General features: G+C 42.7%; 1 protein-coding gene and 1 pseudogene across 2 annotated transcripts in view; one reads left to right on the top strand and one right to left on the bottom strand.

Annotated features, from left to right (window-relative positions):
* c5 (complement component 5) overlaps positions 1–10,913 on the bottom strand; it is a 99,763-nt gene extending 88,850 nt beyond the window's left edge. For both annotated transcript variants that reach the window (XM_042000151.1, XM_042000152.1), the window contains exons 1-6: positions 10,766–10,913; positions 4,474–4,669; positions 4,243–4,396; positions 4,071–4,141; positions 3,897–3,994; positions 3,729–3,811 (exon numbers count right to left, since the gene is read on the bottom strand). In XM_042000151.1, the coding sequence (XP_041856085.1) occupies positions 3,729–3,811; positions 3,897–3,994; positions 4,071–4,141; positions 4,243–4,396; positions 4,474–4,669; positions 10,766–10,833 (670 nt within the window). In that variant the 5' untranslated portion in view covers positions 10,834–10,913. The remainder of the gene's footprint in view (positions 1–3,728; positions 3,812–3,896; positions 3,995–4,070; positions 4,142–4,242; positions 4,397–4,473; positions 4,670–10,765) is intronic.
* The window catches only part of LOC121649383, a 543,071-nt pseudogene that overhangs the window by 268,594 nt on the left and 249,992 nt on the right, over positions 1–24,485 (top strand).

Genomic DNA, 24,485 nt, shown 5'->3' with positions numbered 1-24,485 from the left:
GCAGATTCAGCTGAAATTTAACCAAGCGGCAATCTCCGGCCAGTAAAATGTGAAGCCTATGCAGAAGTGCAAAAAACTGCAGTTCCCCCCTCATCCACAAGGGGCTCCAAAACAAAGCAAATCCCTATAGACTCCCATGTTAAAAGGACCAACTTCACAGCAGAAATAAACACCCCCACCTTCACAGTCCCCCTCTCAGCTCCACCTCTTTGCCCATGTTTGGATTTTTCTGGGAATGACGACATGTGTGATGCTACCAAGATGGCGACCGTGGAAATGCCCAACGAGCTTCAATTCAGCTCTTCAGAAACATACAGGTGACGTCACAGAGGCTCCGCCCATCTTTTATATAGAGTCTATGAATTTAACCTTTTTTTGATTGCTGTCCTATAAATTTGAGTTCTGTGCTTTATTTCCTGTGTTATGTTAACAATTGGACAACGTTATAAAGTTCTGCCTGTTTGAATTTTAAAGTTGGCACCATGAATGAAAAGGACAGTACAGGAAAAGAAAGCCACCACCAGCGACTGAATTTATGCATTGCATCATGGGTAAAAAGGTGATACTTACTGGCACAACAACACTCTCTCAGTACTGCTGATTGGGGTTCTGGACCCGTAAGTTGATGCGAAGATGCATAAATTATCATTAGATGTAAGTAAAAGTTCAATGAAAGAACTAAACAATATGAGTAAATTCCCTATAAGAGAGTCAGGTACAGTTACTAGAGGCTTTAAAGAAATTTAGGTAAGTGAACTAATGGGTTTAAGTAAATTCTAATGGTTGCCCATACAATCTGACATGTTTAGTTTCAGTAGTTGTAAAAACTAGAATGGTTTAAAGGCTGTAAAAATAATTAAAAATTTGATGTGAGGAATAAAAGGAAGCTTCCCTATAAACAATCTGTTTCTCTACATCAACAATGTCTTTGTCAAGTTTTTCTCCTTCAAAATAAGAGTTCCATGACAGAGTAACTTTGTGTGCTGTGTTGCTCTTTCCTACTTCCTGGTTCCTTAACCAATCATATGCAACTTCCCACGGTTGCCTAACAACAAGGCAGTATTTGGTATTTTATGTGGACAGTAGTAAGGACTGTCGACATAAAATCTTATGTCGCCTGCAGTAATCATGTTTGGGCCAAGTGAATGGTGTGTTTGTACTTACAAACTACTGAAATTACTATCAAATTAATTTATTAAGTGAGACTAAGGGAAAACATTTGTTGATTAATGTAGTTTTGTTTATACTCTATTTTATGCTAACGTAAATTAGCGTGTGAAATTAGCGTGTGAAATTAGCGCTAGCTAAGCATAGCGACGTCCTGTGTGTGAATCATCTTCGCTCGTCATGTTTGCTGGCGCTATGTTCTCCGTTCTCCATAGACCATATAAAAGAACCGTCCTCTCACAAACCGCCAACCTGCGGAAACTCTCGTAGGAGGGAGAACGCTGTCCGTGTTTTTCTCTTTCGACTGCTGTTCTGATTTGAAATGCTAGGTGTCTCCTTTAAGGCAACGGGTTTCCACTAAAATTTCTAGTAAACTCAACTAATCTGGGATTTGAGTGGAGATTTAAGTTCTTGTGTTGATGTTTAGACATCAGGAGTCCCTGCAATCTTAAAACTAAGACTTCCTATTTAGTTCAGATGTGCAGTAATAAATATCAGTCACATTGCTGACAGCTGAGTTTATTCTGTTTATTCTGTCTGTTGAGCCTGAAATAAGACTTACGTGATCAATAAACTACAGAGACAGAGACTGTGAGGGCAGGGGCGTTGCTAGACATAGGGCTCTACAGGGGCCCTGGCCCCCCATTAATCAGATTATTCTTTACTATAAAGACCTGCTATGTTTATGAAATGAACAGTGTTATGTTCCAACTGCTTCCCTTTGCTAACCTGACTGTTACTGCTGCTTCCAAACAACTGCTGCTGTAAATGGAACAACAACAATAATAATGAGAATAATAATAATAATTATACTACTACTACTACTACTACTACTAATAATAATAATAATATTAATAATACTACTACTACTACTAATAATAATAATAATAATAATAATATTAATATTAATACTACTACTACTACTACTAATAATAATAATAATAATAATAATAATAATATTAATACTACTACTACTAATAATAATAATAATAATAATAATATTAATATTAATAATACTACTACTAATAATAATAATAATATTAATACTACTACTACTAATAATAATAATAATAATAATATTAATATTAATACTACTACTACTACTAATAATTAATAATAATATTAATATTAATAATACTACTACTAATAATAATAATAATATTAATACTACTACTACTACTACTACTAATAATAATAATAATAATATTAATACTACTACTACTACTAATGATAATAATAATAATAATATTAGTATTAATAATACTACTACTACTACTACTACTACTAATAATAATAATAATAATAATAATAATAATAATAATAATACTAATAATATTAATATTAATAATACTACTACTAATAATAATGATAATAATAATATGGTTGTAATAGAGTTTCTAAAAAAAATCTTTTTGTCAAACAAATGTTAAACATACAAATAGAGAATTTATAATCTAATCAAATGTATAAATTCATTTGAAAAAACTTCCAAGTGAATATCAGATTATTGTGGTAAACACAGTCAGGTGACATCATTTTTATCTCTTTGGAGATTTGCTTTAAAAGTCCAGCATATTAAAGTTCATATAATCCGACTTTACTCATAATATTTATATTTATAGAAAGACATTGTTGTAAGTAATTGTTGGAAAATTGTGCTAACAAATAAAAAAAAAAAAATGTTATAGTATAACCTTGGTGGGTACTCTGAACTGCTGTTTGGTGCATAAGCACAAACACCAGTCAGGACCCGTGCCCCCACCTGAAGGCGGAGGGAGGCTACCTTACTACCTACCGTACAGGCGCCAAGTCAGAGGGCAATGAGCATGCCCACACCTGCTCAGCGCCTCTCACCGGGAGCAACTCCAGAATGGAAGAGGGTCCAGCTCCTCTCAAGGACAGTGGTTCCAGAGCCCAAGCCGTGCGTCGAGGTGAGTCCAACTATATCTAGCCGGAACCGCTCAACCTCGCGCACCAGCTCAGGCTCCTTCCCAGCCAGAGAGGTGACATTCCACGTCCCATGAGCTAGCTTCTGCTGCCGAGGATCAGACCGCCAGGGTCCCCACCTTTGGCCACCACCCAGCTCACAATGCACCCGACCCCTATGGCCCCTCCTGCAGGTGGTGAGCCAACTGGAGGGGAGGCCCATGTCACCCTTTCGGGCTGAGCCCGACCGGGCCCCATGGGCAAAGGCCTGGCCACCAAGCGCTCGCCTCCGTGCCCCACCTCCAGACCTGGCTCCAGAGGGGGGCCCCGGTGACCCACGTCCGGGCAAGGGAAACCCTGGTCCATAGTAATTCATAGTCATAGGGGTACTTTGAGCTAACCCTTTGCTGTTTATTACTGAGCCAAACTTGGTAATTACAATTTATAAATACATATTACATTTAATAACATATTTATTTATTCTGAAGTGAGTAGCGGTGTATTGGATGACTCTCTAATGTCCACTGAGGTGGTAAATTTGCAAATGTTCCATCCAACCCATGCATATACCAGAAAGCCACTTTTAAACAAGTGTCCTCAGTAGTAGATGCAATGCCTGGGAGGGTTAACCGTACCATATTCTCTCACTTCAAAGTCGGCTTTGGCATTTGTGGTAAAATCATTTGAGTACGAGGCTTCAATGGTCCAAATACCCAACCTGTAACAACACAGATGTCAGTACCAACATCCAGGAGTGAGCTTGAGCACATCACTGGAAACAGTTGAGTTTTCTGAAGTCTTACTTTGGTTTGACCGGGATAACGAAGGGGTTTTGCATCGTTGGGACTCCATTGTTCACGTCAGCCATCTCGACAACATCCACAATTGTTTTATCGGGGTCCTACAGAGAACAAACCCACTGAGTCAACATCTTGAAAACAGATGTACCAGATGCTCCTGCAGACAGTCGCACTCACCCTGAAGGTCAGGAAGACATTACGTTTGGCTGGCCTCAACTCCTGGTTCATGGAGAACACCCTGACATTGACTGGACAAGAAACATGTCAGAAGATGCTTGATGAGGATGGAGTAGCTCATTTACTGATTTAACCATCAGCAAACATTCAGGTTGTGGCCTTGGTCTCTCACCTTTCTGATGTGGGGTGTACAGCGGTTTGTCCGTCTGGATGAACAAGAAGCCGTTGGAGCGCCTGACAGGAATGTTCATGTGATGGTTGAAACTATCTGACAGCACGTGGAGAACCACATATTTTGCCTTCTGGTCCAATTTGTTTGGGAATATCTGGAGAGACAAACATTACATCATTATCATGAAAGGCTAACACTAAAAAATCCGAGGTTAGTCTGCAGGCGTCTCACCCGGAGTTTGGCCGTGGCCTTGTACTTATTCTGTAAGTTAAGGATCACGTCATCCTTTGAGAGCTCCACGTGATCCGGAGCCATGCTGGTCTTCAGATACACGAAGACCCTCACATCATCCGTGTAACCAAACAGCTCCACAAACACTGTCTCATCGGCATCCAGTCGCAGTGAGACAGGAGCCGTTATCAGATACCTGGGTAAAAGAGTTTGTTCGTTCAATCAATCAACCAATTAATCACATTTTATTTATAGAGCCTGTTTCATGCACAAAGCAACACAAAGTGCTGTACATAATAAAAACTAATTCTGCAAATTAAAAACTAAATTAAAAGCCTTCCCACACCTGAGTGTATAAGCAATTAAAACACACCTCATAGTTCACACACAATCACACACGCGCTCACACACATATAAACAAAGTACCCTCCGCCCACCTGCCCAGACACTCTGTACCAACATGACCTTCATCTCTAGGTACTGTCTCTGAACTGGATGTAAGTAGAAAAATATCAATAGAATGAAAACATCTGCTTGACGCTGCTGTGAGGAAACAGAAACCTGTTAATCTATGAAGGCGAAGATCCGGATTCACCTGTCGAGCTGCAGATTCACCTGTCGAGCTACGTTCCTGCCCTCATCTACGCTCATGTAGGTAATGAACGAAAGAACAAGAATGCAAGAACAAGCAGCCAAAATGGGTTTCTGCTGCAGGATGTCTGGCCCAGTGGTGGAGCTAAACTTTATACATGGAGGGCAGAGGATGGGCCAGAATTTATCAGGGGGGCCAGGAAATGAGTGTGTTCCTCTTTCTAACATGGCTGTGATATGTTGTCACATTAGAGAGACTGGATCCTGGTGTGGTAGCAGGGGCATCGGTTCTGGTCTACGGTCTGGTGGTGGTAGACTGGATCCTGGTGTGGTAGCAGGGGCATCGGTTCTGGTCTTTGGTCTGGTGGTGGTAGACTGGATCCTGGTGTGGTAGCAGGGGCATCGGTTCTGGTCTACGGTCTGGTGGTGGTAGACTGGATCCTGGTGTGGTAGCAGGGGCATCGGTTCTGGTCTTCGGTCTGGTGGTGGTAGACTGGATCCTGGTGTGGTAGCAGGGGCATCGGTTCTGGTCTACGGTCTGGTGGTGGTAGACTGGATCCTGGTGTGGTAGCAGGGGCATCGGTTCTGGTCTTCGGTCTGGTGGTGGTAGACTGGATCCTGGTGTGGTAGCAGGGGCATCGGTTCTGGTCTACGGTCTGGTGGTGGTAGACTGGATCCTGGTGTGGTAGCAGGGGCATCGGTTCTGGTCTTCGGTCTGGTGGTGGTTGACTGGATCCTGGTGTCCTCCTCCATGTTGGGAGGTGTGGGGCTGCTGGTACTGGGTCTGGGGTCTGGCTCCACCTGATCTGTGTCCTTCCTCTTTACTGAAAGTATCTCCTTCCTCTTCATTCTTATATCTTCCTCTACTAAACCAGACTGCTTCCAGGATCTGTTTCTTCACGTTCATGCTGTAGCTACTTTAAAACCAGCTAGCAGCCTTGCTAGCCTCCTGTTAAATGAAACTGGATCATAGCGCTAGTTTAGCCAGTGCTACGTAACGTGGATACTGAGGTTCTCTTCCTTATAGTATATTTTCACCACAGATTTGAAAACAGGGATCCCAATTTTCAGCCAAGCATAACAACATCCCTAGTTACATGCACATGCATGTAGTGCAGGACAGCAGGGTCAAGAATTTTTGAGGTCTAGTTGTCAGGCCAATGAAAATCGTCGATTAGTCATGATGTCATCATGACATCATTAATAAGGAAATAAACAATAGTTTATCCCCACAGGGAAAAATGCATGTGAAATGTCATTTACTCCATACACAAGCCTTCTCTTTTTTGTTTGTTATAAATTTAACATTGTGTTGGCTCTAGTGTGCTTTATTATATAGCAGGTAGATGAAAAGGTAGGTCAGGGAGACGTTGCGATCACACCTGGTCTGGCTGCTATACCAGCTGACATAAAGACCTCATACACAGGAGTGCTCAGCAACAACAAAACCTCTTTCCGTCTGGTCTTTTTACTCCTCGCTTTAGGGTTTACTCCCTTTACTTTACCCAGCAGTGGTGAAGCAGACACAGGACTCTGTTGGAACTAGAAAGAGCTGTGTGGTGTTTATTGCTAAAGCTAAACATTCACCACTCACAGCTAACTTTCTTTGCTCCAACTGCTTCGTTCTTTCCTAGACCTGCACTGTTTATCAGACCAGCTGACCTGCTGTACCTCGCTGTGCATATTGAAAGATGGTCAGTAGAAGGGTCTGGAAACTCACTACATATTGCAACAAAGTGACAAAATTTGCAACGCTGGAGCCGAGCTCCCCTTACCCTTCCTCTAATTTGAACCATGTACATGGTATCCAGTTTTTGCTGATAGTAATCTAAAACATAAGATTGCCATCATCCAGCAGAAATGAGAAAGCATATATGTCTAATCTCATGTCTTGAAATGATATTGAATAAAACTAAATTAATTTAAATTAAACATACTTTATTAATCCCTTGAGGAGAAATTGCTGATGGTTTTAAAGGGACACAGAAGAAAAAGCAAATGTAATGTTTGCTTCTTGTTCATGAGAAAGTTCCTGTTGCACTGAGGGGACCATGCATTTCAGACAGTTTAACTGAGGTGTATTTTAACCGATTTGATTGTCTGGTATCACCATTATGTTATCTCTGATCTGAATGTAAGCCAGAAGAAGCTGGCCCAAACTGAACTGCACTGGATATTTACGCTTAGTGGTGCCACATGGACTAGATGACGAAATCATTCTGAGATGTTTTCTGACCTAAGATCGTTCATTTTAAAGATAGAGGCGTTAGGGAGGCATTTTAGCATTCACTAGAAAAACAGCTTAACTTTTCAGGATTAAGACAATAAAGCTAAGGCTGTGAAGGAATTAAAATTTTTAATCAGATTAATCAAATATTGCAAATCAATTAATCATGATTAATCACCATTTGCAGCTATGCCTGAAATCTGCTTGTCTTTACTGTATTTTATTTAACAGAAAGAGCCAAAGCTCACTTGGGTTTTTCGTCACTATTTTTTTTTTTTTACATCAGATGATCACTTTAGTTGTAATAATCAGTTCAATATTACATATTGGGGGTTGTTGTCTACCATTTATTACCATATGACAGGGCTCCACACTAACTTTTTCTACGAGGAGCACAGAGGCCCCCAAATTAAATTTTTAGGAGCACAAGTAGAAAATTTAGGGACACACACTGAAATCACCTTGCAAAGCAAATATTCACATTTCCTCTCATTTTCACTGTATTAGTGATAAAAACTTTAAAAATAAATTCAGAAATTACAATGTTTACAATTCACATTTTTTTATGCAGCAGCTGACATAAAAAACATCTTACTGGCTGCACGAATACAAAACAAGTAGACATAAAAGTTGTTAAATCAAATCAGATGTGATGATGTGATTTTCACTTTGTAGTCGAAGCAGAACGACATCTTTGTCCCATCATCCCCCACAGGACATGAAATGACTGGTCCATGTAGTTCCTGGTAATAAACAGCTTCAGGGACTGATGCTCCTCCAGCCGCTGTTCCCACTCCTCAGTAAGAACAGCAGCTATTGGCTGTCCTACAAGTCGCTAATTAACATAATCAGCCTGGTACATGTAGTTGTAATAGATGCTGCCATAAAGAGGGATGTAGAGGGAAAGACAAAAATTTATGAAAAGACAACCTAAAAATGTTTAGAACAGCAAGTAAATAAATTAAAATATATAAAATAAATAAAATAATTCTGTCAATATTTTGTTTATTTTTAGTCCAGTTTTTAAGTGTATTTAGTTTTACACTTAACTGTTTAAATATTTCCTCCACACTCTTCATTAACAGACGTTACTGTGACGGTAAACCAGCAGGATCCTCCAGCAGCAGCTTCTACGTTTCATTTCCAGCCTGGTCATGAAACAGAGCTGAACGTCGTCTGAATGCAGCTGCTGCTGCTGCGAGAAGACCAAGCCTCGTATGAGAGGGTCTGACCAGCACCGCTCCTCGCTGGGAAGATAAACTCCCTTCATTCACCTCCGTCTCCAAAAGTCTCCAATTACACCAGAAAAACTCGCTAGAGGGTCTGAAAACTCGCTAAATACAGCCACAAAGTCGCTAATAAATTCCCCGCCTCTTTCCACACATTAGCCAATCGCAGTGCTTGCTCGTCACCCCGCTCACACACACATTGGCTGTCGTCTTCTTCGTTGGTGTTCGTCTCCTTTTTTCTTACTGAAGTTAGTTTGAGTCGACAAACCAGCAGCTAATTTGTATAGAGATGGGATTTTTGGCTCTTTGAAGGGAGCCGGATCTTGAGGAGCCGTTCCTTTCAAAGAGCCATTCAAAAGACTGGCTCGTTCTCACAATATCTTTCAAAATTTCACAATATATGAATGACAAACAATAAAAATATCTACCTGTATAAAATCTACTATACAAGATTAAAAAATTATAGGAAAAATATAGATAAAAAAGGATAAACCTGAGCAGTCAGTGCAAATTCTAGTAAATGTTTTGGATAGAACTCACAGTATTTTTTTCCAAACAAAACTCTCTGTCCATAGATGCTTCACATGAAGGGAGCGTGTTGGACATCAGACTTCTATGATCTCACAAATGTTAGTTATTTTATTTTCATGTTACTCATCTGTACGACTTTTTATTTACTTATTTATTCATTCAGTCATTGTTAGCTGGAAGGGGGGTGGGGGTGGGGGGGTTGGGCTTGATGTGTGTGTCTATATGTGTGTGTGTGTGTGACTGTGTGAAAGATTTCATTGAGTGTGTTTATTCTTATGTTTTTAATCATGTAAAGAACTTTGTGTTGCCTATGGCATGAAAAGCGCTTTATAAATAAAGTTTGATTTGATTTCATTTGATGAAGGCAGTGTAAAAAATTGTATATAAAAAGAATGGCTCACAAATGAACGGCTCACAGTTGTGAATCGATTCCCATCGTTCATTTAAAAGAGTGGTTCAAAAGAATCGATTCGTTCATGAACGTCACATCTCTAATTTGTTATTACTGTGAACTACTGGGCTGAAGAGGGGAGCAGAAGTTTGTTAGCGACTAAATAAATGAAATTATAACTCCTACGAGAAAAAGACCGAATGTATCGTCGCAGTTGTAGAGCAGATGAAAAATTCACTCAAACTGTCTCATTTTAGTCGCAAAATACGACCATTTGGTTGCCGTCTGGAGCCCTGTATGTGATATATTAAAATATTATAATGTGGTTTTTTGCTTCTGGGTATCTATTAGGGGACACAAGACAAGTATAACATTGTGTTCAACAGGATTCTGAGCAAAGTTTTATCATAAATTGAAGCAAAATGTCTCAGAAACTTTATGTAACAAATATGTCACATCAGGCTCTTATGGGTTAAATAAAACAAACCTCCATGGGTCATGTCAGAGCTTCTCTAGAGGAAACTCTTGTTTAGAAGAAGCCTGTTATTAATACTGACATTATCAGCACATTATCTTGTATATCTTATCTTGTATCTTGTATTGTGTAACAGCAGCGTTTTCTTTTTATTTTAATTTTCTTATTAATTCAGATAAACTGAGCTTTATTTCTTAAGTAAATGTGCTGCAAAGCTTGTTAAATGAATCATGTGACTAAAATGATTGGACCCATAAGGCTTCCAGGGGACTTTAACCTGGTAGCACTTTGTCTGCTCACTGATTTCAGTGTGTACTTGTGTGTAGTTGTTTGTACCTGTGTGTAGTTGTTTGTACTTGTGTGTAGTTGTTTGTACTTGTTTGCACAGTGTGTCCTGGCACTCAGAGGTGAACTACCTGGACTTTGCAGCTGGTCGATCTGGAGGAAAATTTCATCTGCAGGTGCAGCTTGTTGTGTTGATGCAAATCATCATAAACCAAACAAAATAATGCAGCTGTTTGCTGTAAAATTATATTTAATTAAGTTTAAAAATATGAGATTTCTCAACCTATCAGCATCTTACAAACCCTCAGGGAGCAGGATCCCTGATCAGAATCTGCTCTCTGTCTCCTGGAGCAATGTTTATAGCCTGATTCCATAACGATGGCGGAAAAGATGAAAAAGCTCTTTATTTTCAGGATGAGGTGGTGTCCTCCCACCACTGCACCAACATCTGACTAATAACCTACAAATCTGGACTCAAACACGTCAGTTCTTTAAAATAAACGTGTCTACATGGAGTTAGGGTGAGAAAACTAATTCTAAATGAGTGAAGAAAGTTGACTCACGTTCTGGAATCAGCTTCTGTTCTCCAGCAGAAACAGCACAACCACAGCAGGAAAACACACTCCTTCATCCTGAAGGTGAGCGAAGACACACTGAGCTGTGCAGACACACCGCCGAGGAAAAACCACTGATCAGCTGAGCGATTGGTACATGCCTGAAAATCAATAGATTTCTCTGCTCATGTCCATTTAGGGCTGAGTGTGTTTGTTTGTCCGCAGGGTGAGTTTACACAGCCATGTTTTCTGATCTTACCCAACACCGGCGACCTGCAGGCTTCCCGTAATCACACAGCAGAAGTTTGTTTTCCTCCTTGTATCAGGACATGTGGCGAAAGCCACTGTTCAGACCACCCAGAGATGTGATTGGTCAGAAACCAGCCAGCCAAGCAGTTTAGTAGTTCATGAAAATCCTGTTCTGATCTTCCTACTACGCTGCATTCAGGAACCAACAAACGTCTGTTTTAATCTCCTATCTGTGACCCAGACAGAGTTCCTGCTACGCTTAGCTCCAGATGAAGCATCAGCCTGAAGCTGCTCATGGAAATGAGGCGTTTTAGAGCTGAGAAGCATCAAACCAGCAGAGCAGGCCGAGCAATGTGCTGCAGCATTACCGGCTTCATGTTCACACCATGAACTTCATGCACACCAAGCCATGAACTTCATGCACAGCCCCAACTTCTAATACTGCTGCGACTGTCCAAAATCTAAATGAACCACAATCCCATCAGGTCACATTTTATTCCCAGTAGAAGATCAACAAGATGTCAGATGATGAAACAGAGACATTTTACCATTGGATGGAAAAGATGAGCTGATAGTGAATCTGATGGTGGCCAGTCCAGGACCCAGGTCACCGCTCGGGGAGCCGTTGACTAAAATCAATTTCATAATGAATGTGTTTGTCATCTGTGAGTGGTGGTTCATGTATTAAAGTTATACTATTGTAATAAAAGCTGTAAGCTTTCCTGTTTCTATGTTATAATTTTTTTTCATAGAAATAAATTATTCAATACTTCAAACAACAATTCAGTAACTTTATTTAAAAACAAATAAGCTGCGTTTTACCCGCAGAATGCCTTTACTAGTTAAACCATGCTGAAAGGATGGAACTTCAGGATTTATTAGAGCTAACATACATGAAAGCTGGTGGAGCTGCTTCCTTCTAAACACAGGGATCAGTATCTGAGGATCAGGTGTGTTACCTGCTGGAGCAAACAGAAAGCAGGATTATAGTCTCAGATCTTCTGTAGTGTGAAGGAGGAGTGATGTCTGAAGAGAGAATTAAAGACCTGAAGCACGTACAAATGTTCAATTAATCCACAATTCAACATTTTCTCTGAGAATTCCCGTTATGACGCAATAACAGCTGGAGGAAAACCAGGTGTTGACGTGTTTATTCTCTACACAAGGTAGGTAAACAACTTTTAAAGGTCCCATATTATGCAAAATCCACTTTCTAAAGGTTTTCTAACAGTCATGTGCAGAGCAGCTGAAAGCTCTGCTCCCCATGGTAACAAGGCGGGCTGGGGGGACGATGAGATGGATGGAGGAGGAGGATCTGAGGGAACGGACTGGTATGGAGACATGGAGGAGATCAGAAAGGTAGGGAGGAGCGAGGTTATGGATGGCCTTGTAGGTGAACAGCAGGATTTTGTAGTGGATGCGGTAGGTGACGGGGAGCCAGTGGAGCTGCTGCAGAACAGGGGTAATGTGATGGGTGGAGGTGGTTCTTGTGATGACCCGAACTGCTGCATTCTGAACCAGTTGAAGTCTATGAAGAGTTTTTTGGGGAAGACCGAACAGAAGGGAGTTACAGTAGTCGAGACGGGAGGTGACAAGACTGAACGAGTATGGCGGCGGTGTGAGGGGTGAGGGAGGGGCGGAGGCTGTTGATATTGCGAAGGTGAAAATATGCTGACCGGGTTATGTTATTGATATGTGATGTAAAAGACAGAGTGCTGTCGAGGATGACACCCAGACTCTTTACCCGAGGGGAGGGGGAAATGGAAGAATCATCAATGGGAATGGAGAAACTGTCAGATTTGGAGAGAGTGGATTTGTTGCCTACTAGTAAAATTTCTGTTTTGCTGCTGTTTAGTTTAAGAAACTTTGAGGTGAACCAGGACTTAATGTCTTGAAGACAATCTGTGAGGGAAGATGGTGGGAGGGTAGAGTTAGGCTTGGTGGAGAGGTAGAGCTGGGTGTCATCCGCATAGCAATGAAAATGTATGTGGTGTTTTCTAAAAATATAACCGAGGGGGAGGAGGTAGATGATGAACAGCAGGGGCCCAAGGACAGAGCCCTGGGGCACACCATTGGTGACTGGGAATGACTGGGAGGTAAATGTTTTCAACTGGATGAACTGAGTGCGGCCAGAGAGGTATGATTTGAACCAGCTGAGGGGGGTGTGGGTGATGCCGATGGAGGAGAGTCTATCCAGAAGGATGGAGTGGGAAATGGTGTCAAAGGCCGCACTCAGATCAAGGAGGATGAGAATAGATAAGAGACCAGAATCAGCTGCCAGGAGGAGGTCATTAGTGATTTTAAGTAATGCGGATTCGGTGCTGTGGAGTGGGCGGAAACCAGATTGAAAATGCTCATTCAGATTGTTGTGGGATAAATGGGCTTGGAGCTGAGAGGCAACTGCTTTTTCCAGGATTTTTGAAATAAATGGGAGATTGGAAATGGGAAGGAGGTTGTTGAGATTGTTGGGATCCAAACCAGGTTTCTTAAGTGTGATGGCTGCTGTTTTTAACAGTGAGGGAACCAGTCCAGAGGTGAGGGAGGAGTGAATGATGTGGGTAATTAGAGGTGCCAGTGAGGACGCAGATGCTTTGACAAGGATGGTTGGGAGGGGGTCTAATCGACGTGGAGGATTTGGATTTTCTTATTAATTTGGAAATGGCAGAGACGGGGGGAAGAGTAAAAGCAGAAAGGGAGAGGGAAGGAGGAAGAGAGGAAATTATTGGTGGTGGATTGTAGGAGATCTTTGGATGAGCTGTTGATGAATATTCTGAATTTTGAAGGTGAAGAATAAAATCAAGCTGTTACAGAATGCAGAGGAGGCTATGTGTGGAGGAAGGGAGTCAGGTGGTTGGGTGATAGTTTTCAGGACAGAGAACAGGGCCTTGGTGTTGCCTTCATTGGAACTGATTAAACTTGCATATTAGGTGGATTTGGTGTGTTTGCAGCAGTCCTTGTAGTGGGTCATATGGTTCTGATACATTTGTTGATGAACAGTTAAACCAGATTTCCTGAAGAGGTGTTCCAGCTGGCTTCCTTTGGCTTTGAGTTGTCTGAGGGCGGGGGTAAACCAGGGTGAAGAGCGAGTGAAGGTAACAGATCTGGTTTTCAGGGGGGCTAGGTTGTTGAGGAGATTCTGGAGGTTATTGTTATAATATGAAACAAGTTCGTCAGGGCTGAAGAGACTGTCAGGATGGGGTAGAGAGTTAATACCGGTTGAGAGAGTGTCCAGGTTAATGTCCTTAATATTGCGAAAAGACATGTCACGAGACGGCTTGTTTTTTGAGAGAACCAGATTAACATCAAAAGAAATTAACATGTGATCAGAAAAGGGAGCTACATCAACTTTGCAACCTGTGGGAATTAGACCTGAGCAACAAATTAAATCAAGAGTATGTCCTTTTGAATGTGCTGGAACGATAATAAACTGTTGGAAGCCAAGACTGTTAAGACAAAATGTAAAATCCCTGGTGAGAGTATTATTTACATTATCCATATGTATACTGAAATCACAGAGAATTATTATATTGGGTGAGCGTAAGGAGAGCTCAGCCAAAAACATAGAAAAATCATTTATGAACTCCTTATTAGGCTTAGGTGGACGGTAAACTGTTGCCACAATTGTGGGAACAGGGCCAGGTAGCACTGAGACCATAGACTCAAACGAGAGGGAGGCCGGGACAGAGACCGGTGAGATTCTCCACTTCTCGCGGTGTGAGACCTCCTCCCCGGCCAGAGTCACGTGGTTTGCAGGTGTAAACAAACCCAGGCGGGTTAGCTTCATTCAGAGAGACGAAGTCATTTGGCTGTTGCCAAGTTTCAGTCAAACATAAAAAATCCAACTCACGGTCAATGAGGAGATCCTGGACGAGATGGCCCTTGTCAGTTAGTGAGCGGATATTCAGCAGGCCGAAATTGACGGCGGTGTTGGAGATAGCAGTACGGTCAGCCGACCTAGCTAGGCTGGCTAACACACTGTGATTAGCGGTCCGGCCGGTATTCCGATGATGGCGTCTAGATGTGGACCAAATGGACTTTTTCTGGTTGGAGTTGTCCGAGTGGTAATTCCGGCGAGAACCTCGGTGGATGCATCTCCGCCGGGGAAAAACAGCGCGGTCCGAGTGGAGGTGAAGCACAGATGGCGAAAGTCCAGCCTGCTGAAAATGGAGTCGCAAGAGCTCTGCCTCTGAGTACTGGAGGATCCCGGTCACTGGTAGAACGATGGATGAATGGAGAACCCAGGCGAGGACAGACCAGAGGTAAATCCCACCAGAAGCGAGAATGAACCGCATGTCAGCTGCAGGTTGGCTCCAAAAGCCGTTGGTGTAGCAGCAGTTAGCTCCTGGTTAGCTCCTACTAACCCAAACAGTTGGTAACTTTGGCAGGCTGGTGAGTCACACAGGAGTCTAAGAATTCAAGAGAAGAGTGGTGCTGCAGATACCAGAGCGTCAATATTCGCCATGGTTACGTTTGGCGAAGGAACTTGAGATTTTTATTGTGGTATCATGAAAGGGTTTGACCTGTTGTGAAGCACTTTCAAGTTCATGCCTGAGGAGAAGGACCCCAGCATCTGAAAAAAAGCACTTCCTGTTGAAAGTGGGCGGGGCTTAGGGCTAGACAGGATGTGATCATATGGGTGTGTTCGGGACCGGACCACGACTAAACCCTATAAGTTTGATAGTGATCGGGTGAAAATTGAGGGGGTTATATTGATTTATGATGTCATGGCGTCTTATCAAAGTTCGCCATGGCGCCACGGTCTCACCTTGCAGTGTAGAGCAACAGTTTTCACCGGATATCATCACCAACTTGTTTTCAGGTATCTGACCCAGTTTGACCCTCGTTGTGTTCAAAACGTCAGAGAACTGGGTATATGAGTAAAAAACATGACTTCCTGTCGCCAGGGGGCGTGGCCTATTCATAATCCATTAATTACCACATAGATGTCTTGAGGATCGGACTGGCATCATACATGGCCATTTTGGTTCAGATATGTTGTTTAATGTGGGAGTGATATCACTTTCGTCTTTCATGGCGAGACATCAAACTTTGAGGCCACGCCCCCTGTACGCCGTTGCTCCTTTGAGAAAGTTTTTGATAACTTTTGATCACACATGCCTTCTGAACATCCTGAGCCATTTTGGTGTCAATACGATAATATCTGTAGGAGTTCGTTCAAATACGAGGTCAATAAAACGCCAAAATGGCGACTTTGACCCAAAATGGCTGACTTCCTGTTTTTTTTAAAGCACTACTCCAAGAGGATTTTTTGTTCGCCCCAACATTTAGAACATTTGTACAAATTTTCATGAAGATTGACTACATGCAGTGGCGGGGCACCATAAATAGGTGGTGCTCTGGTGCAATTTTGCCCGAACAGTCCGGAGCACCCCACCATATGTAAATTTACCCATTCCTTTTGGGGGGTAGGCAAAATTTGGTGAGTTTTCGAGCATGACCAGTACCCCAAAAATGCGTTTGAGTTCGAGAAGAAGAAGAAGAAAAAACGCTTGCATTACAATAGGCCTTCGCACCGCCTTCGGTGCTCGGGCCTAATAATAGTTTTTGGAGCCAAAGGAAGAAAGATTTAAAGTCAGTTCTCAGCTTCAAACAGCAAAGTTCAAAACTACCAACCAAGCCAGAAACCAGGGAATAGTCCTGGACTCAGACCTGGTAGTAGTCCTGGAGTCAAACCTGGCAGTAGTCCTGGACTCAGACCTGGGAGTAGCCCTGGACTCAGAACTGGGAGTAGTCCTGGACTCAAACCTAAGAGTAGTCCTGGACTCAGACCTGGGAGTAGTCCTGGACTCAGACCTGGATTTTAGCAATTATATTAAGACAGTTGAGAAATTGAGGTGTTATCACTTAAGGTTGTGTTTCCTAATCCAGGTCCTCGGGACCCCCTACCCTGCATGTCTTAGGCATGTTCCTACTCCAACACACCTGAATTAAATGAATAGCTCATTAACAGGCTGCAAAGAACTTGATGAGGAAATTCATTCATTTGACCAGTAACGTGGATCCTAGACCTCCAGTCCTCACTAAGACCAGGAAAGTAGATCCTAGAATTCCAGTTCTCACTGAGACCAGGAAAGTAGATCCTAGAACTCCAGTCCTCACTAAGACCAGGAAAGTAGATCCTAGATCTCCAGTCCTCACTAAGGCCAGGAACGTAGATCCTAGAACTCCAGTCCTCACTAAGACCATGACAGGATATCATAGAACTCCAGTCCTCACTAAGCCCAATAAAGTAGACCCTAGAATTCCAGTCCTCACTAAGATAAGGACAATAGATCCTAGAACTCCAGTCCTCACTAAGGCCAGGAACGTAGATCCTAGAACTCCAGTCCTCACTGAGACCAGGAAAGTAGATCCTAGAACTCCAGTCCTCACTAAGACAAGGACAGTAGATGCTAGACCTCCAGTCCTAGATGAGACTAGGAAAATATATGATAGAACTCCCATCCTCACTAAGACCAGGAAAGTAGATCCTAGAACTCCAGTCCTCACTAAGACCAGAAAAATAGATCCTGGAACTCCAGTCCTCACTAAGACCAGGAAAGTAGATCCTAGAACTCCAGTCCTCACTAAGACACGAAAGTAGATCCTAGAACTCCAGTCCTCACTAAGACCAGGACAGTATATCCTAGAACTCCAGTCCTCACTAAGACACGAAAGTAGATCCTAGAACGCCAGTCCTCACTAACACCAGGAAGATAGATCCTAGAACTTCAGTCCTCACTATGACCAAGAAAGTAGATCCCAGAAATCCTGTCCTCACTGAGACCAGGACAGTAGATCCTAGAACTCCAGTCCTCACTAACACCAGGAAGATAGATCCTAGAACTTCAGTCCTCACTATGACCAAGAAAGTAGATCCCAGAAATCCTGTCCTCACTGAGACCAGGACAGTAGATCCTAGAAATCCAGTCCTCACTAAGACCAGGCATGTAGATCCTAGAACTCCAGTCCTTACTAAGACCAGGAAAGTAGATCCTAGACCTCCAGTCCTCATTAAGACCAGGAAAGTATATCATAGAACTCCAGTCCTCACTAAGACCAGGAAAGTAGATCCTAGAACTCTAGGCCTCATTAACATCAGGAAAGTAGATCCTAGAACTCCAGTCCTTACTAAAACCAGGATAGTAGATCCTAGAACTTCAGTCCTCACTAAGACCAGGACCGTATATCATAGAACTCCAGTCCTCACTAAGACCAGAAAAATAGATCCTTGAACTCTAGTCCTCACTAACACCAGGAAAGTAGATCCTAGAACTCCAGTCCTCACTAAAACCAGGACAGTAGATCCTAGAACTCCAGTCCTCTCTAAGGCCAGGAACGTAGATCCTAGAACTCCAGTCCTCAACAAGACCTGGAAAGTAGATCCTAGAACTCCAGTCCTCACTAAGACAACAAAAGTAGATCCTAGACCTCCAGTCCTCATTAAGACCAGGAAAGTCGATCCTAGAACTTCAGTCCTTACTAAGACCAGGACAGTTGATCCTAGAATTCCAGTCCTCACTAAGACAAGGACAGTAGATCCTAGACCTCCAGTCCTCACTAAGACTAGGAAAGTATATCATAGAACTCCGGTCCTCAGTAAGACCAGGAAAGTAGATCCTAGAACTCCAGTCCTCACTAAGACCAGAAAAATAGACCCTAGAACTCCAGTCCTGACTAAGACCAGGAAAGTAGATCCTAGAACTCCAGTCCTCACTAAGACCAGGAAAGTAGATCCTAGAACTCCAGTCCTCACTAAGACTAGGAAAGTATATCATAGAACCCATGTCCTCACTAAGACCAGGAAAGTAGATCCTAGACCTCCAGTCTTCACTAAGGCTAGGAAAGTATATCATAGAACCCCAGTCCTCACTAAGACCAGGAAAATAGGTCCTAGAACTACAGTCCTCACTAACACCAGGAAGGTAGATCCTAGAACTCCAGTCCTCACTGAGATCAGGAAAGTAGGTCCTAGAACTCCAGTCCTCACTAACACCAGGAAAGTAGATCCTAGAACTCCAGTCCTGACTAAGACCAAGAATGTAGATCCTTGAACCCCAGTCCTTACTAAGACCAGGACAGTAGATCCTAGAACTCCAGTCCTCACTAAGACCAGGACAGTATATCATAGAACTTCAGTCCTCACTGAGACCAGGAAAGTAGATCCTAGAACTCTAGTCCTCACTAACACCAGGAAAGTAGATCCTAGAACTTCAGTTCTCACTGAGACCAGGAAAGTAGATCCTAGAACTCCAGTCCTCACTAAGACTAGGAAAGTATATCATAGAACCCCAGTCATTACTAAGACCAGGAAAGTAGATCCTAGAACTCCAGTCCTCACTAAGACCAGGAATGTAGATCCTAGAACTCCAGTCCTTACTAAAACCAGGATAGTAGATCCTAGAACTTCAGTCCTCACTAAGACCAGGACCGTATATCATAGAACTCCAGTCCTCACTAAGACCAGAAAAATAGATCCTAGAACTCTAGTCCTCACTAACACCAGGAAAGTAGATCCTAGAATTTCAGTCCTTACTAAAACCAGGACAGTAGATCCTAGAACTCCAGTCCTCACTAAGGCCAGGAACGTAGATCCTAGAACTCCAGTCCTCAACAAGACCTGGAAAGTAGATCCTAGAACTCCAGTCCTCACTAAAGGCTCTTTCCGACTGTAGGAAACTTTTGCAGTTCCTATAACCTTTTCAGGAACCAGGCCGTTTTTTCGCGCATTCCGACATATAGGAACTAGGGACCAATGCCCCCAGTTCCTATAAACATTTTAGCTCCTGCTCCGAGGCAGGGTCTGAGCGGGGTTCTATAGGAACCCTCATGACGTAGGTGTTTGGTGACTGGTAGCTACGCCTCTTGCCAGATTTCCGCATTTTGTGTCCCCGCCACATTTAAAAAACACGGTTGCACATACGGACAAAAACAACAACAGCAAGCGATAAATGGACCAACGAGGAGGTCGAAGCTCTTCTGACCGTCTACGCCACAGAGGATTTTCAGAGAGGTTTTGATATAAAAATATTCCTGACGATCAGCTCTCAGTCAGAGAACGCGGGATAACGCGAAGCAGAGCACGTAGAAAACACACAAGACTACAAATAAATTAAGGACCACGACAACCGGAGCGGGACGAACCGAACAAACAGTAAGTTGGACAGCTTGTACCACCGACATGTTTACTCCGTCAACGCCGCAGCAAATGACTCCTGCGTGCGGCAGGAAAAGTGTGATATGCAGAGCATATACACACATGTAAATAGTTATTTTTGCTCTGCTGTATTCACTATAAAAAAATAAACGACTTTGTAAAGAGTCTGAAGTTTTCAGTTTGTGTCTGTTAGATGTGCTTTGGCCACATCTATAAAATATTAGCTAATAAAAATATTGAGTACTTATTAACTTAACACAGCTTTGAAATATTAAATAATCCATCTTTGGTCGCTACATTTTAAGTCTTATCCTGGGTGTAAATTATATTAGTTTATCAACTTTATAATATGCTCCATATCACAGAACGAAGTTTATCATGTTTAACCAAGATCTGGCATCAAATACACACCTGTAAACATTTCACCACCCTTTTTATACTTTTACCTACATATACGCTAAATCTGTGTGACCATGTCCTCATAATTCTAAACCGTAACTCAGTCACAACCAACCCTCCAGTGACGGATTACTCCTCCACCTTTCTACTGATGATTCCATAAAACACACAAAGCTTAATAGCAGATGATGAGATCTTTATTTTACACATAACAAAAAAAAAAAAAAAAAAATTAAATGATGCCTTTTCTATGGAACATTTTCTCTTTAAATGTGTACATCATGTATACATGTATGTTCTGTCTTTCGAACTTCCAGAACATGATGCTTATTATGAAGAGGTGTGTTGTGATTAGCTGGAAGGCAGCAGGTAAAACATCCAGGCTGTTCTCCATCTCCTTCAGTATCTGCAGCAGGTGGTTGTGTCCATCCTCTCCAGTGCAGCTTCAGGCGGCCACAGATGTATTGAAATGTCTCCCTGGAGAAATTCTCTGTCCACTGCTCATAGGTAAAATTGAGAACAACCTTTTCCCACTAGTTATCAGCTCTGCTCCGGACCAGCTGGACGGTGAGGAGTTCAATGAGCTGCAGCAACGTCTGAAACGCAGAACACGAGTTACAATAAAGCCGCCGTCTGAAATATTTACTCATAAGACACGTATACAATCGGCGCATGTTTAATAAGTTGAACTTACACGTCGTCTCCTTTGTCTGCGGCGTATCTTCTGCCGCTGGATTCTTCATCTTCTGACTTTCAGGAGCCTTCCAGCCTCGACGTGAGACGCCTGGTTGTATCGTCCATCAGTAACATCTCCATCAAGCAGAGCATGAACACTACGATCTCTTTCTTCTCCATATTAGCTTGCCTTGTTGTTTTGTTTTTAGCGGGTTTTGTTTTGTTGTTATGTGGTGCTAAAGTCACACGTCACTGTCGCAGACGTATGCGTCACATCGGTCCCGCTACCGCCCCCAACTCATGTGCGAATGCGACATGAAACAGTTCCCCTGGAGAAGGGCCGTTCTTAGAACTAGGACAGTTATTAGAACTGCATTCTTAGAACTTCTCTGTCGGAATGCGCCTTAACACAACGAAAGTAAATCCTAGAACTCCAGTCCTCACTAAGACAAGGACAGTAGATCCTAGACCTCCAGTCCTCAATGAGACTAGGAAAATATATCATAGAACTCCCGTCCTCACTAAGACCAGGGAAGTAGATCCTAGAACTCCAGTCCTCACTAAGACCAGAAAAATAGATCCTAGAACTCCAGTCCTTATTAAGACCAGGAAAGTAGATCCTAGACCTCCAGTCCTCACTAAAGCCAGGAAAGTATATCATAGAACCCCAGTCCTCTCTAACACAAGGAAAGTAGATCCTAGAACTCCAGTCCTCACCGAGACCAGGAAAGTAGATCCTAGAACTCCAGTCCTCACTAACACCAGGAAGGTAGATCCTAGAACTTCAGTCCTCACTATGACCAAGAAAATAGATCCCAGAAATCCAGTCCTCACTAAGACCAGGACAGTAGATCCTAGAACTCCAGTCCTTACTAAGACCAGGAAAGTAGATCCTAGACCTTCAGTCCTCACTAAGACTAGGAAAGTATATCATAGAACCCCAATCCTCAGTAATTCCAGGAAAGTAGATCCTAGAAATCCAGTCCTCACTAAGACCAGGCATGTAGATCCTGGAACTCCAGTCCTTACTAAGACCAGGAAAGTAGATCCTAGACCTCCAGTCCTCATTAAGACAAGGAAAGTATATCATAGAACTCCAGTCCTCACTAAGACCAGGAAAGTAGATCCTAGAACTCTAGGCCTCATTAACACCAGGAAAGTAGATCCTAGAACTCCAGTCCTTACTAAAACCAGGATAGTAGATCCTAGAACTTTAGTCCTCACTAAGACCAGGAAAGTAGATCCTAGAACTTCAGTCCTTACTAAGACCAGGACAGTTGATCCTTGAAATCTAGTCCTCACTAACACCAGGAAAGTAGATCCTAGAACTCCAGTCCTTACTAAAACCAGGACAGTAGATCCTAGAACTCCAGTCCTCTCTAAGGCCAGGAACGTAGATCCTAGAACTCCAGTCCTCAACAAGACCTGGAAAGTAGATCCTAGACCTCCAGTCCTCACTAAGGCCAGGAAAGTATATCATAGAACCCCAGTCCTCACTAACACAAGGAAAGTAGATCCTAGAACTCCAGTCCTCACTGAGACCAGGAAAATAGATCCTAGAACTCCAGTCCTCACTAACACCAGGAAGGTAGATCCTAGAACTTCAGTCCTCACTATGACCAAGAAAGTACATATCAGAAATCCAGTCCTCACTAAGACCAGGAAAGTAGATCCTAGAACTCCAGTCCTTACTAAGACCAGGAAAGTAGATCCTAGACCTTCGGTCCTCACTAAGACTAGGAAAGTATATCATAGAACCCCAATCCTCAGTAATTCCAGGAAAGTAGATCCTAGAAATCCAGTCCTCACTAAGACCAGGCATGTAGATCCTAGAACTCCAGTCCTTACTAAGACCAGGAAAGTAGATCCTAGACCTCCAGTCCTCATTAAGACCAGGAAAATATATCATAGAACTCCAGTCCTCACTAAGACCAGGAAAGTAGATCCTAGAACTCTAGGCCTCATTAACACCAGGAAAGTAGATCCTAGAACTGCAGTCCTTACTAAAACCAGGATAGTAGATCCTAGAACTTTAGTCCTCACTAAGACCAGGACCGTATATCATAGAACTCCAGTCCTCACTAAGACCAGAAAAATAGATCCTTGAACTCTAGTCCTCACTAACACCAGGAAAGTAGATCCCAGAACTCCAGTCCTTACTAAAACCAGGAAAGTAGATCCTAGAACTCCAGTCCTCACTAAGACCAGGACCGTATATCATAGAACTCCAGTCCTCACTAAGACCAGAAAAATAGATCCTAGAACTCTAGTCCTCACTAACACCAGGAAAGTAGATCCCAGAACTCCAGTCCTTACTAAAACCAGGACAGTAGATCCTAGAACTCCAGTCCTGACTAAGACCAAGAAAGTAGATCCTAGAACTCCAGTCCTCACTAAGACCAGGAAAGTAGATCCTAGAACTCCAGTCCTCACTAAGACCAGGAATGTAGATCCTAGAACTCCAGTCCTCACCAAGACCAGGAATGTAGATCCTAGAACTCCAGCCCTCACTAAGACCAGGACAGTATATCATGGAACTGCAGTCCTCAATAAGACCAGGAAAGTAGATGCAAGACCTCCAGTCCTCACTAAGACTAGGAAAGTATATCATAGAACCCCAGTCCTCACTAAGACCAGGAAAGTAGATCCTAGAACTCCAGTCCTCACTAACACCAGGAAGGTAGATCCTAGAACTCCAGTCCTCACTAAGACTAGGAATGTAGATCCCAGAAATCCAGTCCTCACTAAGACCAGGACAGTTGATCCTAGACCTCCAGTCTTCACTAAGGCCAGGAAAGTATATCATAGAACCCCAGTCCTTACTAAGACTAGGAAAGTATATCATAGAACCCCAATCCTCACTACTTATAGGAAAGTAGATCCTAGAACTCCAGTCCTGACTAAGAACAGGAAAGTAGATCCTAGAACTCCAGTCCTCACTAACACCAGGAAGGTAGATCCTAGAACTTCAGTCCTCACTGAGACCAGGAAAGTAGTTCCTAGAACTCCAGTCCTCACTAAGACCAGGAAAGTAGATCCCCGGATATACAGTCCTCACTAAGACCAGGACAGTAGATCCTAGAACTCCAGTCCTTACTAAGACCAGGAAAGCAGATCCTAGACCTCCAGTCCTCACTAAGACCAGGACAGTATATCCTAGAACTCCAGTCCTCACTAAGGAGAGTAGATCCTAGAACTCCAGTCCTCAACAAGACCAAGACCGTTGATCCTTGTACTTCAGTCCTCACT

This window comes from Melanotaenia boesemani, chromosome 11 (genome assembly GCF_017639745.1).
Source record: "Melanotaenia boesemani isolate fMelBoe1 chromosome 11, fMelBoe1.pri, whole genome shotgun sequence".
In the NCBI taxonomy this organism is placed as follows: domain Eukaryota; kingdom Metazoa; phylum Chordata; class Actinopteri; order Atheriniformes; family Melanotaeniidae; genus Melanotaenia; species Melanotaenia boesemani.
The sequence above is the reverse complement of the archived record's forward strand: the minus strand, read 5'-3'. Positions and strand labels throughout refer to the sequence as shown.